The sequence below is a fragment of the Serinus canaria genome, chromosome 5, assembly GCF_022539315.1.
Source record: "Serinus canaria isolate serCan28SL12 chromosome 5, serCan2020, whole genome shotgun sequence".
NCBI lineage: Eukaryota > Metazoa > Chordata > Aves > Passeriformes > Fringillidae > Serinus > Serinus canaria.
In genome coordinates this window covers 46,752,353-46,773,038 of record NC_066319.1, presented here as the reverse complement: position 1 = coordinate 46,773,038, position 20,686 = coordinate 46,752,353, and the positions used below count along the sequence as shown (strand labels likewise).

General features: G+C 41.3%; 1 protein-coding gene across 3 annotated transcripts in view; it reads left to right on the top strand.

Moving 5' to 3' along the window:
• BTBD7 (BTB domain containing 7) overlaps positions 1-20,457 on the top strand; it is a 51,612-nt gene extending 31,155 nt beyond the window's left edge. For 2 of the 3 annotated variants that reach the window (XM_030240133.2, XM_030240135.2), the window contains 9 exons: positions 2,608-2,816; positions 3,955-4,030; positions 6,220-6,380; positions 6,688-6,831; positions 7,060-7,173; positions 8,719-8,908; positions 12,284-12,462; positions 13,111-13,542; positions 15,460-20,457. In XM_030240133.2, coding sequence (XP_030095993.1) covers positions 2,608-2,816; positions 3,955-4,030; positions 6,220-6,380; positions 6,688-6,831; positions 7,060-7,173; positions 8,719-8,908; positions 12,284-12,462; positions 13,111-13,542; positions 15,460-16,275 — 2,321 coding nt within the window. In that variant the 3' untranslated portion in view covers positions 16,276-20,457. The remainder of the gene's footprint in view (positions 1-2,607; positions 2,817-3,954; positions 4,031-6,219; positions 6,381-6,687; positions 6,832-7,059; positions 7,174-8,718; positions 8,909-12,283; positions 12,463-13,110; positions 13,543-15,459) is intronic. The other variant, XM_050975827.1, reaches the window with a different exon arrangement.
• Positions 20,458-20,686: the final 229 nt, after the last annotated feature.

The window sequence follows — 20,686 nt, the reverse complement described above, 5'->3', positions numbered from 1 at the left end:
GAATTTAGCAGGGGAAGGCTGAGTGCAGATGACCCTAAATAATGGTTTCCAGCTATTTTGTTTCTTATTAATGGGAGTCAAACTCCTCTCTTAAGCAAATTGCAACTAGTCACTGCTTTCATTCACGTGCCAAGTTTGCTGCTAACTTAACATTTTCCTTTCTTGAGCCCCAAAAGGAAAGCTGAGAGAGACTCACATGACAAAGTTAAATGCAATGTCAGCCTTTTGTTGTTTGGGTAAAAATGGATCCTGAAGTGGAAGGCTTCAGACTTTATTTACTCTGTTTCTGTCACATGCTGAAGTATTTTGAACTTTTTTTGATGATAAGTTGGGTTTTGGATGGTTTAGTTGCTTACTGTTTGTTTATTTAAGGCTGTTTCTCAGATTCTTGACCAGAATTTTTTAAGACTTAAGATTTCATCCTTTAGGAATCTGGGGAATTCCCCCTTCTAGAGGGGGCAGTTTCACTAACCTGTACCTTAGCCCAGGGAATGTATTTCAGAGCAGTTCTCATCCTCTGCTCTTACCTTTACTGTGATGACTGGAGTGATGTTCCAAGTGCCTCTGACCCAGCTTTGTTGCCTGTGCCCTGCTCACTTAAGGCCAGTGCTTGCCATGCAGGTTAGAGGTCGGTATCTATAATGAGGCATCTGCTCTTACTGGCAGCAGTAATGCTAATAGTAACCTCATGGAGATGGGTGGCTCTGAGAAGTGCCACACTATTTCAGTATGGAAATGATCAAGGACAAAGCAGTTGTGTTGAAACATGACTCACCACTCACCCCTTTGTCAGAAGCAAATGCACAGTGTAATGCTGCATGTGCTGCATGGGTCACAAATGTGTGTGCTCTGGGTAGCCCTTCTGTCAGTGGCTGCATTCAGTCTTCCTTTTCTTAGGTGAATCATACATGTGAAAAAAAAATCATCCAGCTGCTTGTTGAGGAAAGTTTGGTTTAAATATGAACTGATGTAAAATGCATTACTGTTGGGGGACAGACATTACTCTTGTAAATTGCTTTAAAAATTTAATAAAAATTGTGTCCAAAATTGTGTATACATTCAGGCACATTCCTGAAAAGCTTAGAAAATGGTAGAAGTGGTAGAATGTTGTTCTTAAAATTACCACATTGTGGTTGTTATAGTATTGGGTACAAATGTGTGTGTCTAATAGGACAGGTAAATTTGTAACCAGTCTCATGTTTAAACTGTTGTTTTCTACTGCCTTCTTAACCCTCCTGTTTAAATTCCCATTTTAGTGACTTCTAAGTAGTAGCTCCTTTGACAGGTTCCCTTCCCTTCCCTTCTTCCCTTGAAGAAGCTTGTTCACTTGTTACTACCTACTCCATAGCTTTCACATTATTATGATGGTAATGGAATGAACATATATTCTGTATATATTCCTATATTCTGTATGCTGCCCTATGTAGAAAAGTAAGACTTTTCTTTCATTTCTGTTAATTGTTGCTAGTGTGTTTTATCTGTATGCAGCCAGTACCAAAATATGTAGCATCAGGAGACCTGTCTTTGCCTTGACTAGGGCTGAGATTACTGTACAAAGCACTTCTTTACTCAACTTATTTCAAGAGCTCAGTAATGCAATACACATCCCTAAATAACAAAGTTTAGTTTTCAGGTATCTTTGAAACTGAGAGAAAAATGATGATGTGTAAGAAGTAAAATTGCAGTGTAGACATGTAGCTCTGAACTCTCTAGGCTCCTCTTATAGGCATAAACACAACTGTAATTTTGTGGCTGTAGTGGGTTGAGACTGGAATGTATAATTCTGAGAATTTTTTTCTTTCAATTGCTATCTTTGTGCTAAACCAGATGTACAATGGAAAGCAACAAAGTGCTGTTGGAGACTCCCAAGTTATCAATGTTGTGGTATCGTCTGTCTTAACTCCTTAGTCCCAAGTTCCCATGTTTTCAGCCCTCCCACAGCATGTCTTCCCTCATTTCTTCCATATCAGCTCCATTTCCCTTCAGGAGTTTTAACTGTACTCTCTGTCCTTCAGAAGATGTGTACCCTGTGAAAGAGTAAATCCTAATAAAGCAGTGGGTAGGAAGAAACTGTAGCAGACTTCCTAAATCTGCCTCCCTTCTGCTTCCCTGTCAGAGAATGTGCTCCCTGTCCTGGCACCCTCTGTGCCTTGCTGGATGCTGTGGCCATCATGGTGGCCTGGAGCAGCAATCCACTGCTTCCTATCTTTTCTGTGAGTCAGAAAATGATGCTTTGCTGCCCTCATCCTGTACTGAGTAGCTGAGTACCAGCACTGTTACAGCTTATGTTTCTCGTCTGCATGGTCTGTCTCAGGAAGGTCCATGAGCAAAGTGATACCTTTGTTACAGTTCATGGGTTTCTGTGAATCTGCTGTGAGCAATAGTGACTCAAATTTTCATGTTAAAATGTGTTAAACACTCACTTAAAATTATTGTACTTCCAGTCAAAATAGAACCTTGTTTCCAACCTTGATCTGTAGGGCACCAGTCTTTACTCTCACCAAGTGTACGTAACCCTTTCTACTACAGGTTTAACCATGTGTATTATTCCTTCATGGTCAAAGTGCCTCTGTAACAACACTGTTGTTTGCTGCCCTTGTTTGGTAGGTTGTGAAGATATCATTGCTGAGAGCATCTCCCTGGACACCTTGATTGCCATTCTGAAGTGGAGCTCTCAGCCCTACGGTTCCAAGTGGGTGCATCGGCAGGCGCTGCATTTCCTCTGTGAGGAGTTTACCCAGGTCATGACTTCAGAGGTCTTCTACGAGCTCAGCAAGGACCACCTGCTCACAGCCATTCAGTCTGACTATCTACAGGTAACCTGCAGTGCAGAATACAGCTGCTAGAACTAGCAGGATGTGTTCTACCATGATTGGAAATGCTTGGAAGGAGGGCTTGTACACACTAAGCACTCCTTCTATAATATGTAAAAAATTAAATGGAAGTAGTGATTAAGAAAATTGTTTTGTTCTTGGTTTGTAACACAACCTAAATGTGGTATATGCTGTTGCTTAGAAGCCTAATAATAGTTTATAAATGCATGAAAATTATTTTAAACAAAGCATTTCTGAATCTAACATTTGCCTTGCCTCTTTAAGAGATTTATAAAATTACATGATGGGAGTTTTGCTGTAACAGCACATGCTAATTTGGGGCAGTGGGAGCTAATAAACTAGAAATGGTTCAGAAAACTCAATTTAGTTTCATGGAGAGAGAAAAATACCGTCTCTGACAAGTACGGCGCAGTTTTTTGTTTTGTTTTTTTTTGGAGGGGGAGAACTTGCCTTCAGGGATTGTGTGGTTTTAGGGAGAGAGAACTGTACTGACCAACAGAAAGATAATGGATTTTTGCTGCCATTGCTCTTCAGGGGAGATGTCTTTATGATGATGACCATCCCTTAATAGCTTAAAGATTACTAGATTTTTTTTTAATGCATTAATCTCAATCTTACTTTTTTGTAAAGGATTAAGTGCTAGAGATTATTTAAAGTGTTTTTTTTAAAGTTTTGTTAACTTGAAGCATTTCAGAAATTACAGTTAACTGTACTGTTGATCTTCCATGACAGCTTATATTGCTGAATTTGTAATATTAAACAAAAGCTTGTTGAAATCCCTGGAGGTAGAACTGCCCCTTTTAATTAAATTTAATTTTCCAACTTTATAGCTGTAAGTTTCTGTACTAAATAAAATTTTTCCTTCTGTACAAACCTTCTCCCTCTTTGTAGGGATTCAGTAAGTAATATGAATGTAGAAATTATGATGGTGATATACCTGTAGTACAGCTTAAAATATTAGGAGAAAGTGGTAAGCAGATCATAAAGGGCATAAACTTCATGCTTAGGTGCAACTCTGTTTCTTTAGACCTGTAAAAAGACCTGTGATTTTATTTTTTCTTTGGTGTGTGTGCATGTGACATTAGGCATATACAGATTACTGGCTTCACTCTTTCTACAGGCAAGTGAACAAGATATTCTTAAATATCTGATTAAATGGGGAGAGCACCAGTTGATGAAGAGGATAGCAGATCGAGGTGAGGATCCTTTAAACTGTGCAGTAAAAACCAAAATTGATGGCAGTTCTATTTGGTGAGTCTTAGGGAAATTGACTGCTTTGTCCATAGTATAGTCAAAACAAAGTAAATGCTCTTGCTTTCTTTAAAGGTTTTATCTAAAATGAGAACATAGCATTCGGAGAAAGATGGGATTGTTTAGCCTGAAGAAGAAAAGGCTTAGAGGGGATCTTAGAGATCTGTAAATACCTAATGGCAGGAAGCAAAGAAAATAGAGCAGCATTTTTCTCTTGGCACACAGGACAGGATGAGAGGCAGTGAGGCACCAACTGAAATACAAGAAACTGTGAAGGTGGTCAGCCAGTAGCACAGGTTGCCCAGCTGGATGCAGTGAAGGGCAATGTGTTGTCCCTTACTTGGGGAGGTGTGGGAAGAGGACAGTGGTGGTGACTGAACCAGACATTTAGAGGTCTTTTCAACCTTTATGACTGTCTAATTTTGAAGTCTTGTTGGTTTCCTGTTGTCTCAGAATTATTTTTCTTGTAACTAATTCATCAAATAAAAACCCCCTGTGGTATCTTGGTATGCAGGCTTCTCACAGTAGTCTTACTCCTAGTTTACTGTGTCAGCCTTTCACTTCAGTTTGAGTGTGTCTCTCTGACAGGAATCTGTGGTAGTGAGAAACAAGCCAACAAGTGGCACCAGTGTTTTCCCTAAAGTAGATGTAAATGTATTTTTATGAGCCTAGATGCACATTATTGCTACAGTGGTAACTTCAAGGGCAATCTTGCACGTTTGGATCTGGGAAGTAGATTAAACATGTATGTCCCAAATAACAAATGCAAGAATCTTGTAGTTCATCTGCACTACAAAGTGTCAATCACATAGTGACACAAGAGGAGCAGAAAGGGGAGAACCTGCCTGAGTAAAAACAAAGTACTGGTGTAACTACTGCCTTGGGAAGGGTGGCCATGCTTCTGAAATCCACTGTTACTGCTTTGTCATGGACGTGTTTTATGAAATGCAACAAAAAGTTAGTTAAAGGAGTGTTTCTAGTGTCCTGAGTAAGTATTTACCTATTTCCAAAACAGAATTTCCCAAGTGTTTGTCCTAGGGCACATTGGAACATAATGGAGCCAGTTAAACAGTAACAGACCTGGGCTGGGGCAGAAGCTGCTCCTTTGGGATCACTGCACAGCTTCTTGCTCTGGCATTCATTAAGTAAACAGCTCACATCTCTTATCTGGGATCAAGAGAACACACAATAAGCAAAAGCAGAAATAATGGTGACGCCAAATTCAGTCAGATTAGGGCCAGATTTAGTCGAGTAATTTCATTTAAATTCCTCAGTGGCACTCCTTGTATTGCAGCTCTGAATGTGTGATGGTGTCACAAAGCATTAGAGAATGTAACAAGCTGTGGCCAAAACTGTAGCTGCGTGTACTGAGGCAGGGTGGGTATGTTTAAACAGTTTCCTCAAAGAGGGAAACTAGGCAGTCAAATTCAGGTTGGGTACAATACCTAAAATACACATGTGGACTGTGTGGTCATCTTGCTGTCTCCAGGATGATGTCACTCCTGGTACAAATAGGTGTCCTGTGACCATGAGATCAATTTGAGAGGGCTTGACACCATGTTACTGAGGTGGGTTACACAAGGAAGCTAGAATAATGTATCCCTGAGGACTCTTGAGGCCTTAATTGATGGAAAGTGCCTTTGAAAACTGCTGGGGAATGGGCAGAGGAGCTACAGGAGAATCCTTGGGTGATCTGCTAGCAGGGAAGTACAACTGCTTTCATGGCATAGCTCTTAATAGAGCTTTCCAAATGCTTTTGGCAAATGCTATGTTTGTATTTTCTGCCTGGCTTACACTTTGAAGCTGGCAGCTGTGCCAATGACCCATGCTGGTATAAACTGAACCTGTCTCTGTGGATGCTTCATACAAGATTTTAAGGCATGTGATAGAATTGTGGAATCATTTAGGTTGGAGAAGACCTCCAGGATCATGGAGTCCAACCTTAGACCAATCCACCACCCTGTGCCCTGTTCAGTTGTTAGTTTTGTGGAACAGTGCTGATGAGCCCTACTGATATAAAATGAGAATTTTCCTTCCTTTTCTTTAACCTCCCCTTTAAGGTAAGCCCTGTACCTCCTGCTATCCTCTTTAAACTTTCTGATGAAAACTTAGCATGTCTTGTTCCTTCCCACAGAGCCTAATTTACTCAGTGGTACTGCTCACAGTGTGAATAAAAGAGGTGTGAAGAGGAGAGATCTTGACATTGAAGAGCTGAGGGAGATCCTGTCTCCACTTTTACCTTTTGTCCGCATTGAGCACATCTTACCCATGAATAGTGAAGTACTGAGTGATGCAGTAAGTCAGTACTTTCATACAAATACATCTCTGCATGTTACAGTGTTCAGGTGTGAGGGGTTTCTTGCTTTGCTGGGTGTTGGTTTTGTTTGTTTATTTTAAGGATTAACTTCTGAAATGTTATCATTGAGAGTAATAGATGTGTAACACTTTTTCTGCTTAGGTTTTGTGTTCTTTAAATCTATCAAAAGGCTAAAAAAAATCAGTGGTGTAAGGATTCAGTGTAAAGAATGCATTTATTGCAAGTTTTTGCCATATTAATATTTTAAAAACCATAAAACTCTTTCTTGATTCTTCATTCTTCAAGATGAAGAGAGGCCTGATTAGTACTCCTCCTTCAGACATGCTACCAACTTCAGAAGGTGGAAAGTCAAATGCCTGGCTGCGGCAAAAAAATGCTGGAATTTATGTGCGGCCAAGACTGTTCTCACCATATGTGGAGGAGGCTAAGGTAATATCAGCAACACTTGACTGTTCTCAGATTGGAGTCATCAGGGGGTTCTGTAAACAGGGAAAGATTTTGGGATGTTTTGTCTCTTTACATGTACTGGCCTAAAATACTAACATTTTCAGTTTAACAAGACTTACAAGATTGATCATCAGGCTCAAGTCTCTAGAACTGGTCAGAAAAATTTCAACAAAATTTTTTTTTGTCGAAATTGAAATGTTTGCGAGACAGATCTTGATGAAATTCCACCGGAAACAAAGCAACGTTCTGAGGGAAACCTCCCTGGTTTCCAGCCAGTTTGCCGGCCCAGCTCCTCGGCAGCCCTCCTGGCAGGCGGATGGCAAGGTGAGAGCCTGAGAGTCCCAGTCTGCAGCTAGTCAGCAACCTTGGTGCCAGCTCTTTCAGGCTCCCCAGCTCCCACCAGAGCTGGGTGGGGAACTGCTATTCCACTCGGCAGAGGACTGATATTTCATCATCTTGTTTAAATCAGAACATACCCAAAATCTTGTGATCCTCCGCAAAATGGAATAAATATCCTGTGTCCAATTTGAATGAATTTGTTTCCCCCTTTGTTTCCCTTTCAAGCAATCGCTTCCCTATTTAATTTCTTGCATGAGCACTGTCAAGCTGAAGATCTTGTAGCATCTCTGGTGGTGACGTTTGGTGGCAGGGTGGAGATGGTGCTGTGTGGGGCAGGAATGTGCCATGTTCTGTTGAATAGAATGGGAGCCTTTTGTGTCACTGACCAGTGCCACCACTTCAGGTAGCTCTGACTCGAGTTGAGAGCTTGTGAGTCCCAGCAGTGCAGGTGACAACAGAACAAGAGGCTTAGGTGAAGCTGTGTACATCCACATCACCTACAGATTCTGACATCTGCTCTGGTGAATTTGGAGTTCTTGCCCTGTGCCTAGGAGAGAAAATGTTTTTTTAAAGATATAAGATGATGTTGATATCCTCTGTGAGGGAAAGGAAATAAAAAAACTCCTTTGCATTTTGGGCACAGCAGTTAGAGAGCACAAAGTGGCACTAAAATAGCAAAAGAAGACTAGCTGGTTAAAATGTTCTCTTTGTATCTTGGATTGCTAAAACTAACAAAAGCATGATAAAAGCTTTGACTCTTGGTTTTCAGGTATATGCTATGGGAGTGCTTTGCTATTTATCCAAAGTAAAAAGTACATTCTTAAAATGCCCATATCCCTGTCAGAATTCCTCCTTGTTAGTACTGGTTTCATATTATGCTGTTTATATTTTTAAATAATTTTAAGGCTTATTAACCTTAAAGGGAGGACTCTCATAGTCTCTGGTAACTTTACTCCTCCTATAGATAGTTTAATTATTGTGAAATGAAAAAATTGTGAATGAGTGATTTTTTTTTTTTTTTTTTTTTTTTACTCCCCTGCTAGTCTCCCATTTTTTGAAATAAGTTCATTTGATATTAAGTAAGAATCTTCAAAGGGTAGGCCTGAATTATTTTCTATTTTTTCGATGTCTGAGGAGAACATGTTTCCTTTTCAGCTAGTGCCTTCTATTCAGTGGCACAGAAAGTTGAGTCTCATAGGCAGTAATTGTTCTAAGTCCAGAGGGTCTGGCCTCGAGAAGGTCAGTTCTAGTTGGACAGGTAAAGTAGACAAAGCATCCTTCCCAGACTATTCTTCTGCCTGCTCTTAGCTCAAACTCCGAAAACGGAGAATAGTTTTTCCGTTTTCCGTTTTCTTGGAAAACGGAATAGAAAATGCCGATAAAATGCTGATAAAAAGCCAGATGTTGTTTGTGACCTGAGAAAGTTACTCTGGTTTTCCATGGCTGGCCTTGTGTGGCTGGGGCTGTGCTGGCAGCAGTGGCAGCGGGGTGTGTGCAGCTCCCTCAGAGGCTGTGGTGCTGTCGTTGCAGTCAGTGCTGGATGAGATGATGGTGGAGCAGACGGACCTGGTGCGCCTGCGGATGGTGCGGATGTCCAACGTGCCCGACACGCTGTACATGGTGAACAACGCCGTGCCGCAGTGCTGCCACGTCATCACCCACCAGCAAGTCAGCACCAACCAGAGCAGTCCTCCCTCAGTTATAGCCAACGAGATCCCAGGTGAGCTCCTGATTGTGTCCTGTGCTGAGTGAGCTCCTGGGAGTGCGTGGGTGCTTGGGGCTGGGGGGAGGGAGTGTCAGTTATTGAACTTCATCATTTCCTTGGAGAGTAGTTCTGCACCAGGAATAGTCCTTCTGCTTTGGTCTGTTCTAAAGACAGTAACTGGTTTTGGATGGCAGAGTAACTAGTTGGACAACAAAACCCTCGGACTGGTTAAACACAGTAGAGCACTTGCTGGTGCCTCGCTCTCCATTCTCAGAATTTTCTATAGGGTTCTCAGTTTTCTATAAATCAGTTGTCCAATATAGGTAAGATCTGTGAGTCTGGAAAATTTCTTTCAGAAATCAAAAGCCAGAGAACATAACTTGTAAGGAAATCAGCTGAACTCAGTATGTCAGAAAAGTACTGGAAATGAGAATTCAAAATGCATTTACTTCAATTAACCAAATCCACTTCAGCTTTGAAGCCAAACCAACTTAATTCCTTGTGGAAGAATGTGTCAGAGTGCATTTTTATAGGCTCAAGTAAATATGGCCTCTCCTGACTGCAGGATGATTGGTGTGACATTCCCCATAGGCAAGCCAGTAAAATATATACTAAATGTATTTTGTCATTTATGCTTATGAACTTTTGGTGTCAGGTTGGAAGAATTCATCTAGTGAGGTTCCTAAAATATCTAGCACTTCCTGCCTTTCACCTGTCCCATTAATACTCAGTGTGCATAGAGAAAACACTGGCAAAGCTTGCAACTGATGACAAGTTGGCAGGGTCAGTGCATGTTTTGGAGGGCAGGATTAGATAGCTAAATGACCAAGATTAAATTTTTATTCATTGAAGGAAAATGCTGTGCCTGTGGCATTCCCCATTTTATAAACTCTTTATAGATCATTTAGGTCTCTTTTCAGTCAACTATGTTGAAAGGAAGTAGATAAACTATTCTTACAAATGTTGGACCCAGGCCAAAGTAATGGATTGAAATTGCTGCGAGAGAACTTAATTTGTTGTGTTAGGAAGATTTGAAACACTGTTTAATTACAAGATTTCTAGGGAAATTTGTAGAATGGTTTTGATCTGTTTGCTTCTTGTAGTCTGGGAAGAAACTTGATAAAGCTGAAAATGAGCTTCTGAGAACTTCTTTTTGAAAAATTTGATAAAAGTACCAATTGTTTGTTTAGAGATCTGGAGCCCTCAGCAAAACTGTGGCATCTCAGCAGTGCATTATAGTACTTGGATTTACGTCCCTAGAAAAATGTTAATATACTTAGGATGAATTGAATATAAAGTATTTCATATAAAATAGGACTTTGATAACACTTTCAAAGTCCTATAAAATAGGACTTTGATAACACTTTCCCCAATCCTAATTTCCAAAGAATTTGAGAAACAGGCAACAGGTTCTCAGAGGTTTTCAGTGTTTTGCCAAAGTTCTCATGTTCTTAAAAAAACAGCTCTGTTGCAAGCATGAGACATCTTGACTAATCTGAAACTCCCCTGTGTCTTGGTTCTGTACAATTTAATAGGTAGGAATTATTGCCAGTCCTTTGATTTGAACATAGATAAGAGCTCTGAGCCTGGCCAGTAGTTGGATCACAGGAATTGTGTCCTGGCAACTGTCTGCTTTGCTTAGTCCTGTAATTAAGCAAAAGAATTGATTGGTTTGCCCGTGCTTTTTTTCTAGAATGGGCAGATGGGGCCCAGTTAATGTGAGGAGATTAAAGCTGTCCCAACCTCTAATTTGTACAGGAATCCATCCTGAAGCATGGATGGAGCACAGGGAGTGCTGGGGGCAGAGCTGGGCAGCATCGCCTCCATGGCCCTTGGGCCGGGCTCAGAGCAGGGGGTGCTTCACAGCTCGGCTGCTCCCCTCTGGCCCTGCCTTCTCCTTGGGCCCTCTGCCTGAGCTCTGTATTTGCACAAACCTGCTGGCAGTGTGTTTTAGTGCTCTTCCAGCAGCACTTTTGTAAAATTAGTTCAGCTGAAGCCTGCTCTAACTTGAGGCCAGGTTCTGCAAGTGGTTGGGTTTTTTTATGCATTTTCCAGTTTGAGTCTGAATTAGAAATCTTGCAACTGAGATAATTGTATTTTTTTATATACATAATATTTCTTCCATGTGTTTTACATGAATAATAGTAAAAAAATACCAAAACAAGCTAGGGTTTGAGAAGACAGTATTTTTAAATGAAAACCTTCTATCATTTTTATGCCTACTAGTTTGGAGATCTGCTTCAGACTTCTCTTAGATTCTTTTTTTTAAGTATTACCAAAATACTGGCTATAGCTAAACATCTGCTTGCTAAACCAGTTTTTTTCAGAAGAATTTTAAGTGTGTGGAGGGTAGAGCCTTGAAGACTGGTTAGAAAGGGTTCCTTCCCTCCCCTCTCAGTACAGGAACCCCATTGAGAGGGGAATGTTTTGCAGTACATATACATCTCCTTCACATACCAATGTAAACTTCATGAAACTGGGACTAGTTGTAATTGTGTGGTGTTTCTCCTTCTCTATTATGCAATTATCTTTTCACATGGTTTTTGGTGTATGATCTGTTTAATTTTTATGAGCTTTCATTACAGACATTTATCTGGTCATGGTAATACATAACACTTGTAAAGCTGGTAAAGGATCAGACACCAGGACTTACATACTCAGAGATCTGCATTTGTCTTCTCTCTTTATATGCACATTTTCCTTAGGACAGAAACACCACAGAGAAATATCGTTCATCATCAAACAGTGTAAGAAGTGGCATGAGAAAGTTTTGCAACACGATAAATACCCAAAATTATACATTACTTTCCTTTGGAATGGTTTTTTAAAAATTATTTCAATATGACTGCATAAACCAACATAATTTTAACAGGTTTTTGTTGGCTTACAGTTTGTGTAACTTTTGTAAAATGCCCTTTCTCTAGTTACATACTGGTGTTATGGTCTTTTGATTATAGAACTGCATTAGAAGTATGAAGTGTATGCCAAAAAAATCAATGAAGTCTTGGCCTGTGCAATTCATGAGGGAACATTCAGTTGTTATTTAAGATATCCTGCCCCCACCTCAAATCGTGGAATTCCTGCATCATTAGGGGTTTACAAAGAAAGCTGTATTTGGGGCTCATTCTAGCAGAAGCTAGAGAAGTGGTGTATGTTTTTGTCATTTGTATTATGTGCATTATCCCATGTGGCTTAATGATGCTCCATGGAACATGTGTTAAATTGAACAATTCTTGGCAGAATGCTTCTGAAAAAAAACAAAAGCCAAGGCGGCCTGATGTTAGATTTTTCCTTCAGAATAAATCTAACCGTTGCACTCAAATTTACTGTCTCACAGTTGAAAAAAAGGCCTCTCTCTTATCCCCCCTGCATTCTGTGTTATCCCTGCAGTTCCCAGTCTCCTGGTTGTGAAGGAGATGATCAGGCGGCTGCAGGAGCTGCGCCACACGGAGCAGGTGCAGCGAGCCTACGCTCTGAACTGTGGGGAAGGCGCCACCGTCAGTTACGAGATCCAGATCCGTGTGCTGCGGGAATTCGGCCTTTCTGATGCTGCTGCTGAGCTCCTGCAGGTATGAAGGATGGCTGTGTAAGAGCAGGAAGGGACTTGATTGTGTGCTCTGCAGTAGGAGTACTTGCTGTGTATACACACAAGTGCTTTGAAATGCCTGCGTGACTGTCCAGGTGCAAAGGCCAGTTGCATTTGATGCATGTGATTTTATAAAGCTCTAAGTGCAATGTATAAATAGTTTTCTCAAGAGTCATTGCCATTCAGGAGGCTCTTATTGGTACAAATTTTGAGGACAAAATAAAACTGCTAAAGAGACAGTTGATGAGAACAGTAGAACCATAACTTGAAACCTAGATTATTATTTATTCTTAAAACAGAGAGGAGAAAAAGTGGTAGCTCATGCTGTAGGTCTGCACAGCACATGTCAGGACTGGTAAACTAAAAATTCCTCTTCTGTTTATACACTGGTACTAAAGCAAATGCATTTGTTGGTCAACTTACAGTGAATCTGATGCTTCTTGTCTTATTTTAGAAAAGCCCTAATCAGTTTTGCATGGTAGCTGTAGTCACCTTGAGTGTTGGTGCGCTGGTATTTAGCGCAGCCAGGCAGTTACAGTATTAGCATGTTTCTGAGAGTGTTAGTTGGGGAGATTTTTCTAGATGGCTTCCTACTTTGTCTTGTAACATGCTGGGTCTTTTACCTCTGCAGAATCCTCACAAATTCTTTCCTGATGAGCGATTTGGGGATGAAAGCCCACTGCTGACAGTGAGACAGTCTGGACGATGTCGTGTCAACAGCACTCCCACTGCAGAAACCATGTTTACAGAACTGGACTCTTTCGTGGCCTTCCATCCACCATTACCCCCTCCTCCACCTCCATACCACCCACCAGCAACTCCTATTCACAACCAGTTCAAAGTGGGCTGGAAACAAAGGGTGCCAAGTCAACATCCCTCCCGTTCCTTTTCTTACCCATGTAACCACTCGCTGTTCCACTCTTCGCGGGCTGCCCCCAAGGCCGCCCCTCCCGTTTACCTGCCCGGCGCCAAGGCAGCGCCCCCCGACTGCACCAACACCGCGGCTCTGGGGCGCCAAACCGTGGCTGCAGCAGCGGCAGTGATGGCAGCTGAGAAACAAGTAGTAAGTGTTGGTGTTTCTCCTCTTTTGCCTATTTCTTGCCACTCAAAGTACCTCATCGAAGGAACTGGAGAGAATGCTTATGTTGAAGTAACTTGGCTTTGTTAAATAAAGTCAGCGTCTTTGTTGATTAGGAAGTTTTTCTACCAAACTGTCTGTCAGCATTCTCTGTCCCAAAGGCATGCCCTGATCCCTAGGAGGATGAAGATTCCAGAGCAGGAGCATTATTGGAGGGGCAAATGGCACTCAGGAATCCTCTGAAATCATAGAATCACAGAATATCCTAAGTTGGAAGGGACCCACAGGGTCTGTTTCAGTGTCCAGCCACTCTCTGGGTGAAGAACCTTTCAGTCCTGTCACTGGTCACAAGAGAGATCAGTGTCTGCCTCTCCTCTTCCCCTCACAGGAAGTTGTAACTGCAATGGGGTCTCCCCTCAGTCTCTGCTGAACAGACCAAGTGACCTCAGCCACTCCTTGTGTAGCAAATGTAGTTTGCTCTACACTAAAACAAAGCATAAGCCAGCTTCAGTAATGGACTGCACACTGTAATTCACAGGTAGAAGTAGTGGGGATATTTTGGCTATTTACAGGTAAGTAGTCTGAAGTAAACAGGTGGCCCTTTATACGTGTGTGAAAAGTATGAAAGCTTTACAGCGGTGAAGTATTTGAAAAGGAATTGGCAAGCAGAAATTGGTAATTGCTAATACAAAGAACTTTGTTACAGGATTTAAAATCAGTCATTATAGTTGTTGAAATACAATATGATGCAATAAAACCAATGGACTATAGGATATCCAGTAAAGACATAGCTTTATGAAATACAGGAAGAGCTGAATGAAGAATTTCGTAATTTATTTCTGCAGTGAAAAAACTGTCAGTGCGTAGTTGTGCCACATTAGATGCAGATTTGATCCTCAGGTTCTGATTGGAAAATGGATTTTATTTTCTTCCCATTAGCAATTGTCTTAAATATATTGCACTTCTTTTTCTATTTTAGAATAAAAGCTATAACTTCATATTAGAAATGTGTGCTATTGTTTGGTCAAAGATGGGTTCCATAGCATGGCACTCTCCTTTGATCAATACTGATTTCCTAAGGAAACTACATTGTAACCTGTTTCATGTCAGAAATATTTCTGCCAGAACACATCCATAAGTAATGCAAGGGGGAGCATAGGCTTAATATAGGTGAAATTTTTGTTCTGTATTCTTTCTGCAATTTGTGAGTTACTTAATCAATGATTACTAAAGTTACTTTTATGAAAAATGATAAATGTAAGTAGAAATTCTCACTCTTCTGTCTGGAAGGCTGTAATATGAGCAATTCTGCACTGAGGCAAGCATGGGATACGTGAGAAGAATGCTGTGCAGCAGCTTCCATGTACTCGGTGGATCTAGTGGGTCCTGTAACTGATGCTCCCCCAAGCCCTGAGGCTGTCCTGCACACACATGTCTGCAGTTTACTAACTTTAAAATGGGGAATGCAAGCAGAAGGGTTGTGTCTGTAGTGATGACACGTGTGTGTTGTGGCTTCCCTGCACTGGAACTGTGTGCTGTGACAAACCATTTGTTAGGCTGTGCACCAAGTACCTTGTTTGGGTTGATAATTGTAAATGGCTTAGAGCAGGCCTGCCTTTAAGAAGTTCAGCAGTACATTGTCCTTTACTGCATGTTCAAGGCAAGGTGCATTTAAGAGGAGCTGTAATTGTGACACAACAGCTTCATGAAGGAAAGAAACCAGAAGGTGAAGGTTGGTGGATAATTGTGTTCTTTAAACAGTGCAGGAAACTTGCAGGCTGAAGTTGGCAAGACTAAATTAGATTAAGAAAATGTCATTTTGAATTACAAAAAGTATCCTAAATACTGTTTGTGTTTAGCTCTACTCTTTGTTTCCATGGACCAATTTCTTTTCTTTTCCAGTGTACTCAGCCCCTGCTAAATGAGCTGATGCCGGACATCGCAATGGGTGTGTCAGCAATGTCTCTGAAGGACAGAAGGTTACCAGAGCTCACGGTGGACACGGAGCTGAGCCAGGCGGTTACAGAGGTAGGGCCCGGCCCACCCCAGCACATTTCATGCATTCAGAACAGACACATGCCTACTTCTCGGAAAAAACATGCAATAGAGCAAAAAATAGATGCTCGAGAAAACCCGCAGGAATATCCTGACTTCTATGACTTCTCCAATGCTGCATGCAGACCCTCTACTCCAGCACCCAACAGGCACAGTCCTTCACCTTCACAAGGCATTTATTTTGGCCCAGATTTGTACAGCCACAATAAGGCATCACCAAGTGGCTTAAAGTCAGCCTATCTGCCTTCCCAGATATCTCCTAAAAAGCAAGAGGATTCTAGGAGGGAGTACCTGCTCTCCCAAGACGGGCATCAACACAGGCAAAAGAATGAGCCAATACACCTCGATGTCTTAGAACAGCCTCCCCAGCGGCTGGACTTGGCACTGGCTACCCAGGAGAATGCTGGGAATGGCCCTGTTCACATTAGGGGAAGAACAAAAATGGAAACGGATTTAACCTATGGGCTAACCTCCAACAGACCTTCACTCTCTGCATACAACTCTGATGTGCCAGAAGAGAGACCCAATAGGAGACTGGCAGATGATGAGCCATTGGAACATGGAGCACAGAGAAACGCAGATTTGGAAAGGGAAGACGGAGTAAGCAGAGGAAGGAGGTCTCCAAACAAACCAGACTTCCTGTACAAAAAATCTGCCCTATGAAAGCAACCTCCACTATTTCTCTGTGCCTAAGAGTTGTAAACATCCCATTCCTTGCAACTTTTGGCCTGACTTCTGTCAGAGAAATTCTTTCATGCCAGCAGAAAAATTCAGCTTTGCTCACTTGTTTTGTACATACATTGCTTTATTAGAGACAGCATGTTAGCAGTTTGGTTTTAATGCTGCTTCTGGGTTTATTTTGTCGCTTTTTTTTTTGAAGCAGATTTAATTAAGCCTTTTAAAAAAACCAGAAACTGGTACCTTTTTTCTACAACCTGGTAGCCTTTTGCACCTGTACATCTATTTTAGTGTATTAGTTTTGTACTAATATGTTAAACTTTAATGTCACATTTAAAGGACTGTATTTTCATACTTTTGCATTTACCCTTTCACATGCTGATTCTCTATGTGCATTGAGTTGCACATTATGAAATGTATTTTCTTATGAGATAATAACAGTGCTTTTATTTTTTAATTATAGGAATTCCAAAGAACAGCACATCAAAAAAACTACATTTTTAGTTGGATTTTTTTTTTGTTTGTTTAGATTGAAATCTTCCTGATTTTTATGACTATGGCAAGAATCCAGTCTGATATTTTGTTTGAAAAGTTCTGGCAGCTGGCCTTATCTTTATATACATAGCAAACCCACTTCAAGAATTATATTTGGGGTTTTAAAAATCTGGAGGGATATTTAGGAATCCAAATTCCTGTGAAATTCACTGGAATATGACAATATGAGTCTGTTTACTTTTGTTTCGGCTGTGACCATGGAAGACTCCATGACCACCTGGAAGCAGGAAGCACTTACTAGACTGACTAGAATTGCTGATTTGCCCATTTAGAAATAAATCTAGAAATACTGTAGAAAATACAGTAATTACTTGTTCTTCCAGCTGCTCGTCCATGGGTAAGCAAAGACCAGGTGAGCGGATTCCTGCAAACTCATGGAGTGTCAGGAAGACGAGGCACAGAACCTTTGCTGTTGCCTGAACAGGTGGGAGCGTTTCCCTCCCGGGGTGACAGCCCATGGCCTTGCTTTCTCCTGCCTGTGCTTACTAAAGGGCTTCACTCTCAGTGACAGTGTTCCTTACCTGGCCTCACGTGGTGCTGGCCCCACAGGTGCAGCTGTTCTGTGAGCAGAATGCAAGTGAAGAGTCACTGCTTCAGCATCACCACACTTTGGCGCTCCTAAATTGCACCTCCATTGCCTGATTTGCTTTTTGAAAGCACAGAAATGAGATTCCTCTGTTAGCAGGGTGTGAAGAGGGAAGGATGCTAATCTGGGCTGGCTCCTGCCAGTGGGGTAGGGTTCAGCAGAGCACCAGGGGAAGGGTTGTAATTATGAATTACATCCTTAATACTCACGGTGCAGTTCTAACAACAAATTCATTGCATTCACTGATCCCTATCTGATGCCACTGCAGAGTAGTGATTGCTGGTAAGGTCCTGTTTGGTGGGGGGTTAAATGCAGTTTCTGTAATGAGTTTCTCTATAGCAGAAAACTATAGTCCCAGGTGTGACCTAAGGACTGCTTTAAGGTTAGGTTGAATTGGTTCCTGCAGCTCAAAGTGCTTAATACTGTTTAACAGAAATTTTGCTGCAGCTTTACTTTTGGTTTTAGTTGATGGCAAATTCTTACCTAATGTGTTTCATTAAAGTATGGAGGGCCTAGAACAGCACAGTGTTAGTGAAATATATTGAGTACGGCGTTTCCAAACTACCAAATAGCTTCTAGATGAATTAAGATATGGGTCTTTGAACCAATAGACTCTGTGTTTCCTACAGACACATCTATAGGCCTGCTTCTGTGGTGGTTCTGCAGGTGCTCCTTTTGAGATGCAGCCATGGAAAGCATGGTGTAGGGCTGGAGCAGAAACATGCCTAAACTCTGCAGGTGATGTGTCTTGTGGGTGAGGGGAGATTTTTTTTTCCCCTATGTCAGCTTTTTTTAATCTTGTTTTTTGCCCACAGTCAAGGCACTGGGTGGTCCTGGCTTCAGCACCCATCTGTGGGATTTCCATGGGACTGTGGTGTAGAACACTGTTAAATGCAAGAAGGTGTCAGTGGGGGGTGGTACTGCTGCAGGTTCAGGGGCTGAGGCTCGTTGGGTTTCTCCTGAAGAGTTGAGCACAGTGCTGTCTGACTGCTCTAGCTGCACACAAAGGTCTCATCCTCAGCAGCATGAGACCAGCTCAGTAGAACCAGTACCTTTCAGCACACACCCTGAAACTCCCTGGACTTGCATCATGTATGTGTTGGCAGCTTAACTACTAAAAAATTACAGCTGCCCTCAGAAAACTTATTATTCTCAATATTTTTGCCTACAACTAATAGATGTACTTCAGGAAAACTACTTTGATTATCATAGTTTGATGTGGCACTGTGTACTTGGGCAGAGGTGGGACTGAGAACTACAGACAGAACTTTAAAGCATGAAATTTGTGGGGGGGGGTGTGGCTGATGAAGATGAGAAGTTCTGAGGTTATGGTTTGAGGGAAATCATGAAATGCTTTGGCTTTGGAATAAGCTGGTGAGAAATGCCTCTGGGGAGGACATGTCTGCGTTTTAGAATACAAAATTGTTTCTGAAGTCTCAGGAGCTGTGCAGTATTAAAAAAAGGATGAATAAAGTGTTTAAAAGTAGATGCAGAATGAAGGACAAGTCCTTCTGAGGCCACAAAGACAATCAGGCCATATAGACAATCTGTTTTCACTTGCATATTTTGAATTGGGAAGAAGATGGCAGCTAATGGCAGCTGGTTTGAAGTGGAAAAGAAGGATTTCTTGAATTACTGGAACTTTATTTTTGTACTCCAGAGCAGGATTTCCTACTTAAGATGTGTAGAGGGGTGAGACCATTTTTCATGGCAGCATTAGTCAGAAGCCAGTGTTCATCTTACATCTCACTTGCACACCACACATACTTGTGCTACCTGCTACTCCTTGTTCTCTGTCTACTGAAACTTTGGTGCAGAAGCTCCTTGTTTACATGAAGCACTTTCTGATTAGGCTGGAAATTGATATCTTTTCCCTCTATAAATTAGATGGAAATGACAGATTATTGACTATTTTGCTTGAGGGTAGAGTTATAAACATTGTTTTTTTTGAAAGAGGGAGACTCATGTTCCTTGTTCTGTTAAAGAGAGAGCTCAGACTTGCATTTAGTGAGCAACATGCAAAAAGGTCTTATTCCCCTTTCCCCAAACCCAACTCCTCTTTTCCTTAATATATGGATGAATAACTTAATTCCTAAAACACATTCTTCCTTTGAAATGTTTTGTTGTTCCACAGAATTACTGTAGTTGTGTATTAGTAACTGCTGTGTTGATTGGCAGTTTCATGTTGTATTTTCCTGTTCTTAAGGATTTTCACTTACGAAAATTAAGGCTGTGGCCACCTGTACTTGTAAGCCTTGGGTTTTGGTCCCAGAATGTCCCAAATGTAGATCTTTAGGGGTTTCTTTGGTTTGGGTTTGGGAAAGGGGTGGGGGCAAGGGGGGTTGGGTGTTTTGTATGGTTTTTTGGTTTGGTTGTTTTGGTTGTTTTTCTGGTTTTTTGGTTTGGTTTTTTGGTTTTTTGGGGTTTTTTTTTTTGGGGTTTTTTTTTTTTTTTTTTTGAAAGAACACTAATGCTGTTTGAGGCACTGTTCTTCTAATAATTCTATGCTTCTGTGGTAGAGGTGGTGCTGAGCCCTGCTGGATGCAGGGAGCAGCTTCGAGGGAAACTTGTAAAACCGCATTTGGGGTTTCTGTAATTACGTGTACTGCCAGAAGGCAGCCCTGCCCTCGGCAGCGTTAAGAATTTGTTTCTTGTCCTTGTGTTGTTACTGGTATAAAGTCAAGTGCCTTCAATGCTAAAGGCTCAGAAAACTTTCTTAAACTGACTTCATGTCCTATGCAAGTGTTTTTTCTACAACCTGCATAACCAGTACTTTGTAAAACTTGTTTACGCTTCAATTGTACATAGTGTTTTTTTAAAAAAAATAGTATTTTTATTTAGGTACCTCCAAACTTGAATTCTAGTCTTGTGTGATGCATTGTAAAACAATACATTTCTCTTTTGAGTACCATTACAGTTGTAAAAAGGTTTTCACTGGTTCTATTTTTCTACTGTTGCTGAGAAGCATGTAACACTGACTTTATCCTACGTATAGTTGGCATTTCAAATAAATGGCTTGTATAGAACGTGGTTGTGTGGCTGCTTCCCCTGAGCTGCTGCTGCCTGCCTGCACCCAGCACCCTGCCCTGCCCCCTCCAGGCTGCAGTGACTGGGGCTGGGGGAAAGGAGCCCCTCCAAGTGAAAAAGCTTTTGGGAAAAAGGGGCATGATAATGCTGTGAACACCAAAGGTATCAACTAGTGTAGAAAAGGGATTCGAAATTAGTCACTGATCAGGCAGTTAATACAAGTGAAAA